This window comes from Pantherophis guttatus, chromosome 12 (genome assembly GCF_059756535.1).
Source record: "Pantherophis guttatus breed Tessera chromosome 12, ASM5975653v1, whole genome shotgun sequence".
Lineage (NCBI taxonomy): Eukaryota > Metazoa > Chordata > Lepidosauria > Squamata > Colubridae > Pantherophis > Pantherophis guttatus.
The window spans coordinates 20,222,533-20,233,642 of NC_142074.1; the positions used below are offsets into that span (position 1 = coordinate 20,222,533).

The window sequence follows — 11,110 nt, forward strand, 5'->3', positions numbered from 1 at the left end:
TGGAAAACAAAGTTGATAGATTTGTTTCTTGTCTTGCTGCATTTATTTCTTGTCGGCGTCTCCTGCTTCTCAACTTTTGCCAAGTAAAGACTTTGGCAGGTTGCCAAAGTAGACCAAGGTTGGTGATAAGGTCGAAGAACTGTGTTATGAAGAATTTGTTTTGAATTAGTTTGGACTACGCTGAGAATGAGTTAATTCTCAGCTGTTCTAATAAAATCTGTTTGTTTAGAACTGATTGCTTCTGATAATACCTACTTGGGCCTAGGTCACAATACTAACTAAGAATTTACAGTGAATTCCCACCAATAGTTAGGGAAGGACAGAAGCATAGCCCAAATATCCTTTCTCTTCTTCTTCCTTAAAAGTAAGGTTAGTATCCTAGATGCAGAACTCACAGCCAAGTAGATGCATGAGGCTCCACTGGTGGAGGAGAAGGTCTACTATGGCCTTCAAAGGTTTCCAGATGTGGCCCCTGCAACATCAGCCCAACAGAAATAAACGAGGGACCATTCCCAGTCTGCATATTCAGCTGAACAAAATAACAATAAGACCAAGATGCGCAAACCACATCCACTAACACAATTCTGAATTCAAACCCATCAGCTACGTTCACAACACGCCCTTAAAGCCTCCGGATAGAATGAACCCATTTTCTGGATTCCCGCAATCCACTGAATCACAAATAAATCAGATGGGCTAGCTAGGTTCACACAACATTGTTCACCCTTCCCAAACTTTCTCATCACTCTTCTAGGTCACTCTGAGTAAATGCTCTGTGGCTTAAGACAAGGGGTGGGTTTCAAATTTTTTTACTACCGGTTCTGTGGGTGTGTCTTGGTGGGTGTGGCGTGGCTTGGTGGGCGTGGTAAGGGAAGACTACTGTAAAATCCCCATTCCCTCCCCACTCCTGGGGGAAGGATATTGCAAAATCTCCATTCCTTCCCCAATCCAGGGGAAGGTTACTGCAAAATCCCCATTTCCTCCCGATCAGCTGGGACTCGGGAGGCAGAGAATAGATGCGGGCGGGACCAGTCAGAGGTGGTATTTACCGGTTCTCCAAACTACTCAAAATTTCCGCTACCGGTTCTCCAGAACTGGTCAGAACCTGCTGAAACCTGCTTTAGACGTAAGGAAATACACCGAGATTGTAGGCCAAGCAAGGTTTAAGATCCAATTTCGTGTAACTGTGTCATTATTATTTTTTTTACTGAGGTCACACGCAGCAAGGAAGGTGAAAGCATTGTCACAGTAAGTCACGTAACACTGCTGAGTATATATATATATATCTAATACAGTTCAATTTCAGGTTGATTGACCCTGTCTAAATATCACTCTGTTTCAGACCTTATTGAAGTTTCAAAATATTGCTTCTCCGTAAGAGAGGTTAATAACGAAATTTCCAGGATTGGGATTAGACGGCAGGGAACTAATTTAGAATATCAAGGAAAAGACCACAAATTGTTATTGATTATTGTTGTATTTCCACTGCCATAGAATTCATGAGATCCTTTGACTCAAGGGGTCAAAATAAGCTGGCTAGTTTCAAGAATGAGTGTTTCTCAATTTGGAGAGAGTTTAGCAAAGTAATTTTTTCTTTGGAATCAGAAAAGTCATTCAAAAAGTGGCTGATGGGTTAGAGCAGTGGTGAAATCCAATTTTTTTTACTACCGGTTCTGTGGGCGTGGCTTGGTGGGCGTGGCTTGGTGGGTGTGGCAAGGGAAGGATACTGCAAAATCTCCCTTCCCTCCCCATTCCTGGGGGAAGGATACTGCAAAATCCCCATTCCCTCCCCACTCCAGGGGAAGGATACTGCAAAATCCCCATTCCCTCCCCACTCCTGGGGGAAGGATATTGCAAAATCTCCATTCCCACCCCACTCTGGGGCCAGCCAGAGGTGGGTATTTGACGGTTCTCCGAACTACTCAAAATTTCCGCTACTGGTTCCCAAGAACCTGTGAGAACCTTCTGGATTTCATCCCTGGGTTAGAGGGTCCAGAATCTTCTGGAAGGCCTTGTTGAAGTCTATATCTAGGAGGCATTAGATTATAGGAAGTTTTATTCGTTATGTCCCATGGTGTTTACTCCCAAGCAACTCTGAACGATATAAATCCACATGCACTGGGAAAAATGAGTTGACTGCACGCATCGGTTTGAAACCTCAAATTAGGTTGATTCCATCTTGTAAAAAAATTTGGGGGGGAGGGGTAAGGCTTTTGTCCTTAGAGACAAAAGCCTTTGAAATTCAGATGTGATTTGGTCACATCTGATCTGAACCAAGCCAATCCAGAAAATCTATTTTGAGTTGGCTGTCCAACCAAATCTCATTTAAAAAAGGATCTCTGGGTTGAATCTTTGCCGGGTCTCATCAAACTCACAAACTAGATATAATTTTTGTTGAATATCTTAATGGTCTCTCTCTCTCTCTCCCTCTCCCTCCCTCCCTCTCTCCCCCCTCTCTCCCTATCTCTCTTCTTCCCTCCCACTCCCCCCTTCTCTCCCTCTCCCTCCCCCCTCTCTCTTCATATCTCTCCCTCTCTCTCCCTCTCTCTTTCCCTCTCTACCCATCTCTCCCTCCCTCTCTCTCCCCCTCTCCCTCCCTATCTCTTCCCCTCTCCCTCCCTCTGCCTCTCTCTTCATCTCTCTCCCTCTCTCCCCCATCTCTCCCTCCCTCCCTATCTCCCCCTCTCTCTCCCTCTCTCTTTCCTTCTCTACCCCATCTCTCCCTCCCTCTCTCTCTCCCTCTCTCTCCCGCCCTCTCCATCTCTCCCTCTCCCACTCTCTCCCTCTCTCTTTCCCTCTCTACCTCATCTCTCCCTCCCTCCCCCTCTCCCCCTTTCTCTCTCTCCCCCTCTCCCTCTCCCTCCCTCTCCCTCCCTCCCCGCCCTCTTCTCCCTCTCTCTCTCTCTGGAATTTTGACCATGTGATTTCAGAGATGCTACAAAGATCCTAAGTGTAAGACACTTTTTTTCAGCACTGTCATAACTTTGGACGTTAAATGGATGGTTGTAAGTTGAGAGCAATTTTTAGTCCATGAGAGATTGGAGGTTGACTTTTAAATTCCCCATGTTGAGCAATATGCAGACAAGTCATATCAAACCTTAGTCTATCCTGGAGAGGGGCCCTGGTGTCATGGGGGATAACCCAATTGCTACTGGGAAGAAGGGATACATATATATATGTCATCCTGATTAATTTAAATTTAAAAAGACATTATTTTGAGACAGCAAAGATTCTGGGGGAATCTTCTATTCTTAGCTTCTTAAGCAAAGTTTGGCCGTTTGGAGCAAGGCTGTGAAAACAGGCCGATCTGACCTACTGCTCTGCCCCACAGTGGTGTAACTTGTGAGAAAGTATATGTGTATATATGCACGTCCATGTAAATCCTTACAAGCGAAGCAATTCAACAGAACAAAAACTTGCAACCATCTCTGTGCTAAGGTCTATAGGCATACCTGCTAAGATGGGTGTCTGTTCATTCACATGACTGGAGGGAACGATGCTGCATTGACTAGCATCAGTGGACTGGGGGGCACCACATAGACACCTCAGCCCAGTGCTGAGTTGGAAGGGATCTTGGGGGTCTTCTAGTCCAGGGGTCAGCAACCTGCAGCTCTGGAGCCGCATGTGGCTCTTTCCTCCCTCTGCTGCTGCTCCCTGTCACCGGTCGGCTCCACAATTGATAGGGCTATCGGTTAGGACAGGTAGAGGAAAAAGGACGCCGTGCTAGGAGGAGACTCTATGGTGGGGGAACCGGACTTCCGGTCGACAGAGGAAAAAGGACACAGCATGAGGAAGAGACTCTATGGTGGGGGAACTGGACTTCCGGTCGACAGAGGAAAAAGGACACAGCATGAGGAAGAGACTCTATGGTGGGGGAACTGGACTTCCGGTCGACAGAGGAAAAAGGACACAGCATGAGGAAGAGACTCTATGGTGGAGGAACTGGACTTCCGGCTGGCTCCAGAATTGAATGCGGGGGCTTCCAGTTAGGACCTTTGTGGCTCTTTGAGTGTTTAAGGTTGCCGACCCCTGTTCTAGTCCAACCCCCTGCTCAAGCAGGAGATCCTGTACCATTCCAGACAAACGGCTGTCCAATCTCTTCTTAAAAGCCTCCAGTGATGGAGCCGCCACAACCTCTGGTGGCAAGAGGTTCCACTGGTTTTCTCACTGTCAGGGACATTTCTCCTTCGTTTGCTTCTCTCCTTGATTCGTTTCCATCCATTTCTTCTTGACCTGCCCTCAGGTGCTTTGGAGAATAGGTTGAGCCCCTCTTCTTTGTGGCAGCCCCTCAAATAATGGAACCCTGCTATCATGCCCTCCCTGGTCCTTCTCTTCAATAGAGAATGTTCAATAGCTGCAATGTATTAAGTCTGCTGAAGTAGGAAGCAACATTCTGTTCGTTGATTGGTTAAAGTAGCATTCTGTTCGTCGATTGGTTAAGCCACCTGACAGCTGGCTTTATAAGAGCTGTCAGTCAGAGTTCCAAGCAGTTTCCGTTATAGCTGTGGCAAGTTAGCCCAGCTGTTGTTAATAAACGGTTAATTACATGATCTTCGCATTGTCCATCGTCCTTGATCCAGCCAATACATTTCACTAGCCATGGCCAATTCCTGCAACCGTTCTTCGTATGTTTTTATCCTCCAGCCCCCTAATCATCTTGGTTGCTCTCCTCTGCACTCTTTCCAGAAGAAACTGACTTCATTTACTGCTTATTCATTATCTCTCATTCTCAAGTTGACTGGGCCTCTAACTAAGAGACCCCAGCCTTTGGCCCTAAGATACAAGCCATATCTGTATCAATATTCCTGCTCCCCCCCAAAAAAAAATATCCTGAGGGGACATTCCTGATCGGACTTGAAGTATCAGCTGCGGTATATCAAACGTCAATGGGTTTGGGTTTTTTTAGATTTAGATTAGATTTAGATTAGATTAATAGAATTGGAAGGGACCTTGTAGGTCATCCAGTCCAACCCCCTGCCCAAGCAGGAGACCCTACACCATTTCTGACCAATGGCAGTCCAGTCTCTTCTTGAAAGCCTCCAGGGATGAAGCTCCTACAACTTCCGAAGGCAACTTCTGTTCCATTGGGTTGATGGTTCTCATTGTCAGAAAATTTCTCCATTTTTTTTAACTATACTCTATCCCTTCTGTTTTTTAATCGCTCCGAAAGAAAGAAAAACAGGAGGCATCAAAAAAGAAGGAGGAGGAGGAGGAGGAGGAGGAGGAGGAGGAGGAGGAGGAGGAAGGAAGAGGAAGAGGAAGAGGAAGAGGAAGAAGGAGGAGGAGGAAGAAGGAAGAAGAAGAAGGAGGAGGAGGAGGAGGAGGAGGAGGAGGAGGAGGAGGAAGGAAGAGGAAGAGGAAGGAGGAGGAAGAAGGAAGAAGGAAGAAGGAAGAAGGAAGAAGAAGAAGAAGAAGAAGAAGAAGAAGAAGAAGAAGAAGAAGAAGAAGAAGAAGAAGAAGAAGAAGAAGAAGAAGAAGAAGAAGAAGAAGAAGAAGAAGAAGAAGAATCACCATGTATACATCTGCGGTGCTAATTTTTCCTTCCTTTCCAGTCCATCAAGTTTTCTACACCATTTCTCTCCTGGCCCTCCAGTTCCTAGGACATCCATCAGTTGTCACTGCCTTCTCACTGTGTCTCTCTCTCTCTCTCAAACACACAAACACACATCCTCTGCAAGCTATTTTAAGGCAGAAAAAGGGGCAAACATCCATTCTCCCTGTGTCATTCCAAGGTCACTTTAAACAACAGCCTCTACGTCGGTTTCTCCAAACGTATTATTTGTAAAATAATGCCCCCTACCAACGCTGCACATCAATTTATATAAACCCCAACAATGAATATACGTGTCTTTTTATTATTATTATTATTATTTTGCCTCGGTCTTTGAAAGGTTTCAGAGGAAGGAAGAGAAAGCAGTCCACGTTCAGCCTGTAAGAATCAACCCAATTTTGCTGTAAAGGGCAGGCAGGGAGCCCTGCAAAATAAACGAATTTCTCCCGACGTTGTTGGGGCTGTTGCAACACAGTCTCTGGTTTTAATCGTGTGCCGCAGCATCGGATATTGGGCCCGAAAGAGGAAAAGATGACCGGATGGAGGAAGAGAAGGAGGGTGTGTGAAACTTAAAAGCAGGGAGGTTGTGGAATGGTTTAAGAAAATCCAGCCGGCTACTTACACGCGTTGGTCACCGAAAAACTGTTCGAAGAGTCCAGATGATCGACGTGGTAGTTCAAATGGAAGGGCTTCTCGGTGAAATTTTGATTGGTGTTGTACAACTGCACGGCAAATCGGAACGCGCTGTGTTCCTGGACAGTGTTTCGCATGAAAAGGCCTCCTATAATGGAGAAGACAGAGGAGATAGATATATATATATAGATATAGATATAAAGAGAGAGAGAGAGGGTATATAGATAGATAGATTTAAGCTGGGGATTGGGGGAGAAGAGAAGGCTCTTCTTGTGTCAACTACTTGAGAAGGCATTTATCATTAGCCAACAGCATATGTCATGTCAAAAATGAGCACGCTACATAGATTGGTGTCCACAGCTTCAATGCAGGAAGGATGCTCTCTCTCCCTTCCCCACCTTCTCTCTCCCTCCCTCTCCCCTTTCCCTCCTTTATTTCCCTTCCTTTCTCTCTCTCTCCCTTTCCCCCCTCTCACTCTCTCCCCTCCCTCCCTTTCTCCCTCCCTCCCTCTCTCTCCCTTTCCTCCCTCTCCCTCTCTCTCTCTCCCTCTCCCTTTCCCCCCTCTCACTCTCTCCCCCTCTCCCTCCCTTTCTCTCTCCCTCCCTCTCTCTCCCTTTCCTCACTCTCCCTTTCCCTCCCTCTCCTCTCTTCCTCCTTTATCTCCCTCCCTCCCTTTCTCTCTCCCCCTCCCTTTCCCCCCTCTCTCCCTCCCTCTCTCTCCCTTTCCTCCCTCTCCCATCTTCCTCCTTTATCTCCCCCTCCCTTTCTTTCTCTCTTGCCTTTTCTCCCCTCTACCCCACTCCCTCCCTTTCTCTCTCTCTCCCTTTCTCCCCTCTCTATCCCACTCCCTCCCTTTCTCTTGTTCTCCCTCCCTCTCTCCCTTTCTTTCTCTCTTCCTTTTTCCCCTCCCTCCCTCTCCCTCTCCTTTCTCTCTCCCTCCCTCTCCCTTTCCCCCCTCTCTCCCCCTCTCCCTCCCTTTCTCTTGCTCTCCCTCCTTCTCTCTCTCCCTTTCACCCCACTCTCCCTCCTCCTCCTCTCCAGCCCTCTCTCCCTTTCCCCTTCTCTTACTCCCTCTCTCCCTCCCTTTCTCTCTCTCTCCTTCCCTCCCTCTCTCCCTCCCTGTCTCTCTCTCTCTCTCTCTCTCTCTCTCCCTGTCAACTCCCCCCCCCCACACACAGGCATTTGAATTCTGCAAGGCTCCAATTTTTACTCATCTTGAACTCGGCCCCACTGGAAAAAAATAAAACCAGAGAGTCTTCAGAGGCAATACAAATCAGACCGAGTAGCAAATCTGTACACAGGGGTGGGGGAGTGGATGGATTCTACCTAGGCTTATTCTCAACCAAGCTGTGTGCAGTGAATTCTTCTGAGGCACAGAGGTATGTGTGTGTGTGTGTGTGTATGTAGGGAGGCTTCTAATCCCTTTGATGCAACAAGGTCAAAACCCCAAGAGACCTTCCTACAGCACCAGCCCAAGCAAGTTGGCCAGGACTTCTCCCCCTCCCCATCTAAAATGCTGTCCGATCCGAGCACAGTTACCATGTGGTGCGGTCAATGAGTTTTATTCCCCCAGGGTTGATTCCCACAGAAGGGCCGTGTTGTAAAATGGATAGAAAATGGAGCTGAGGGGAGCAGAGAGATGTACTTCAAAAGTAGGCAAACTCAAGAATTTAACCTTCTCTCCATCCCTCTCATCAGAAATGAATCCTCCTGCCTTCAGACAGGCATCCTTCAAGCTAAATGGCTAGGAAGACCCTCGCAGCCTAAACAGACTCAGTTGGAGCCCAAGGAATAAGACAAGTCAAGCCTATTCCATCCTCAATCTTGCAGCTATTCGAAGGCCGGCCTCACCCAGCCTAAAGGAATGGACTTATTAAGGGTGAAAAGAGGATTAAAACCATGCACTGAACTCCAGACCTGAGAGTTCTCTGATCTCCAGATATAACCTGGAAAAGATACTCAGATTGAAAGGTGCAATTATTACGGGGCTCCCTCGCCCCCCAAAAAAGCAGCCCAAATAAGAGAAAAGGTAAAGGATTTCTAAGCAAAGTTTAGAATGGTCTTTTCTACCAAAAACAGAATGACAGATTGCAGCTGCCTTGGAGGGGCAGAGAAGGAAAGAAGGAAGGAAGCGGTTAGAAGGAGGTAGAATCAGAGAAACCTAGAATCACAAGGCTGGGAGGGACCTTGGGAGGTCTTCTAGTCCAACCCCTGTTCACGCAGGAGAACTTGGTGTGCACTGCAGGCAAATGGCTGTTCCGATCTTTTCTTCGAAGACCTCCAGGGATGGAGCAACCCACCACTCCAGGAGGCCAAACGAGCTCCACCGAGTAGTCATTCTCACGGTTAGCCAATTTCTCCCCTGTTCTAGGTTGGATCTACTCTTTAAGGAGCTTCCAACCCGTAACTTCATGGTCCTGCCCATTGTTGCTTTGGAGAATAAGTCAATCTCTTCTCCGATTGTGACAGCCCCTCAAGTAACCGGGAGACAGCTGTCATGTCACACACACACATACACACAGAGCAGTCCTTCTCTGTTAGACTTAGACATACCACAATGATTTAGCCTCCAGATCTCTGATCATCTCTTTTAGGTGGGTGGCGTGGATTAGAGCCACTGGGGGGGGGGGAATAATAATAACAGTTCACTTCTTTTCTATTCCCTTATCCATCCATCCCACCCACCCAAACTCTTTCTCGGTGTAGCAGCGCAGCAACAGCACAAGGCTGCATCCCCCCCTCTTCCCATGTGTTCTGTCTGCGGTGCACGTAGGGGGGAGGGAATAAAAAAAATAAAATAAGATAGAGCTGGGAAGGAAGGAAGGGGGGGGGCAGAACCCTAAGAGGTAAATGCTCCGCGAACCAAATGCTATTTTTAAGTACGGCTTGGCATTTTCCAATGTGCCCCAGAAGAACCCAAGTGGGCAGGAAAAAAATTTTTGCACTCCTACACACAGAACAGTTTTTAAATACACACACACACACACACACACAGAGAGACACATTTGCTGCTGCAGCAGCACGGATTCGATGCATCCAGACAAGGCAGGGATTATTTTCATCATCCACCTGCACTCTCCCCCCCCCACTCCCTAAGGTTTTGGCTGGACACCCCATGCCAGCTCGGGGCTGGGAGGTGGGGGGGGAGATCACCCCATGAATGCTTCATCTTATTTGTCTGGCACATCGGGTTCTTTCCCCCCCCCCTCCCCCTCTCCCGGAGAGCTGGGTTTTTCAGCCAAAAATAATTAAAAAAAAAAAAAAAAGCCCAGGCAAAAAAAAAAAAGAGCTGCAAATACAAAATGTATTTGCAGAACCTTGGACAGCTCCCGGAGTCGGGTTCGAAAGCGACGCCCCTCAGCTCGGTTTAAAATTCCCAAAAAGTTTCCAAGGGAAAAGTGGGGGAGTGGGTGATCGATGGGGCTTGCAAAGCACCAGTCCACCGGACACGTTTTATTTTATTTTTTTCCCCTCGTGGGAAAAATCCCACGGAAGTTTTGTTCTGGGCAAGGATCCCCTCCTTTGCAACCCAGCCTTACTGCATGCCACGTAATTTGCATTTTGAGGCATGCCGATTAGTCTGCATTCAAAGCGGCAATCAAATATTCTCTTCTATTATTATTATTATTATTATTATTATTATTATTATTATTATTATTATTATTATTATTATTATTATTATTATTATTATTATTATTATTATTATTATTATTATTATTATTATGTTTCAGAAGCTTAGCTACGAACTCCCCAACTTCAGCCGAAAACCATCCCGATCCGCATTACATCCCAGCGCATTCCTGCCTTCCAACCTAACACCCCCCCCCCATCCAACCTTTCCGGTTCATTTTATTGTCGGATCGATTCCCCTGTTCGGAGTAGTCTCAGTTCTAACCGCGAGCAAGTAACTCAGTTATTTGCAGCCGAGTTAGGGAGGGAAAGAGGGAGAGGCAGTTGGATGGGGAGTTTTGAGCTGACAGCAACAATCCCCCCCCACCTCCCCCAAGCTTTTACCCAACACTTCACATGTGGATGAGGATGAGGATGGTGGAGATGAAGATCACGCGAGTCAGGGAAGGGGGGACAGGGGGAGGGGGGAGAGAGAGAGAGAGAGAGAGAGAGAAAGGCCCGCTTCTCACCTATGCTGATGGTGTTGGGGAAGCCGGCGAGCGAGGGGTCCAGGAGCCCCAGCAGCAGGAGGAAGAAGAAGACCGTCGGAGCCGCGGGTTGCCCCATGGTGGGTACCGGTCGTTATGCGAGTCGGCTGCTGGCCCGTTGCGCGACTGGCTACCACCACCCAACTAGCCGGGCCGGCATCGGCGCGCAACCGCGGGGCTCCTGCTGCTGCTGCTGCTTGCTTGCTGGAAAGAAGGTGGGGGCGCCTCCGGGATGCCCCCCCCCCAACCCCCTCCGCGTTTCTTACGCCCCTCCTTCGCTTTATCACTGGCCAGCCCAGCCCGGCGAGGGATCCGCTGAGTCCGCCCGGCGAGGGTGGCTTCTCGTTCTCGCCCTTCCCGCGTGGAAGGATTGGATGGATGGATGGAAGGAAGGAAGGAAGGCAGAGAAGGAAGGAAGGCAGAGAAGGAAGGATGGATGGAAGGAAGGAAGGCAGAGAAGGGAGGAAGGAAAGAAGGATGGATGGAAGGAAGGAGGGAAGGAAGGAAGGAAGGAAGGAAGGAGGAGGCGCGCTGGCCCGCCCCCCCTCCCTTCCCCGCCCTCCCTCCTCCCTCCCTCCCCTCCCTCCCTCCGCCTGGCTGCCTGCCCACCCGCGGATCGGGTCACGCGGGGAAGCTCCGGGTCGGGCTGAAACTTCTATTCGCCGCCGCCGCCGCTTCGTTCCTTGGCGCAGAACTGCAGCGCGGAGCCACGGGGCTGGCTGGGGCTGGGGGGCGCCGCGGCGGAGGAGGCAGCCGAGCGAAGAGCTGC

At 48.6% G+C, this 11,110-nt stretch overlaps 1 protein-coding gene across 10 annotated transcripts in view; it reads right to left on the minus strand.

Moving 5' to 3' along the window:
- GRIA3 (glutamate ionotropic receptor AMPA type subunit 3) overlaps nt 1–10,847 on the minus strand; it is a 155,590-nt gene extending 144,743 nt beyond the window's left edge. For 6 of the 10 annotated variants that reach the window (XR_015729664.1, XM_087877445.1, XM_087877446.1 and 3 more), the window contains exons 1-2: nt 10,324–10,847; nt 6,174–6,332 (exon numbers count right to left, since the gene is read on the minus strand). Coding sequence is in view for 8 of the 10 variants with exons in the window: in XM_087877445.1 (XP_087733571.1) it covers nt 6,174–6,332; nt 10,324–10,420 (256 nt within the window). In the remaining 2 variants the exon portion in view is untranslated. The remainder of the gene's footprint in view (nt 1–6,173; nt 6,333–10,323) is intronic. The other 4 variants (XR_015729665.1, XM_087877449.1, XM_087877448.1 and 1 more) reach the window with 1 other exon arrangement.
- Nucleotides 10,848–11,110: the final 263 nt, after the last annotated feature.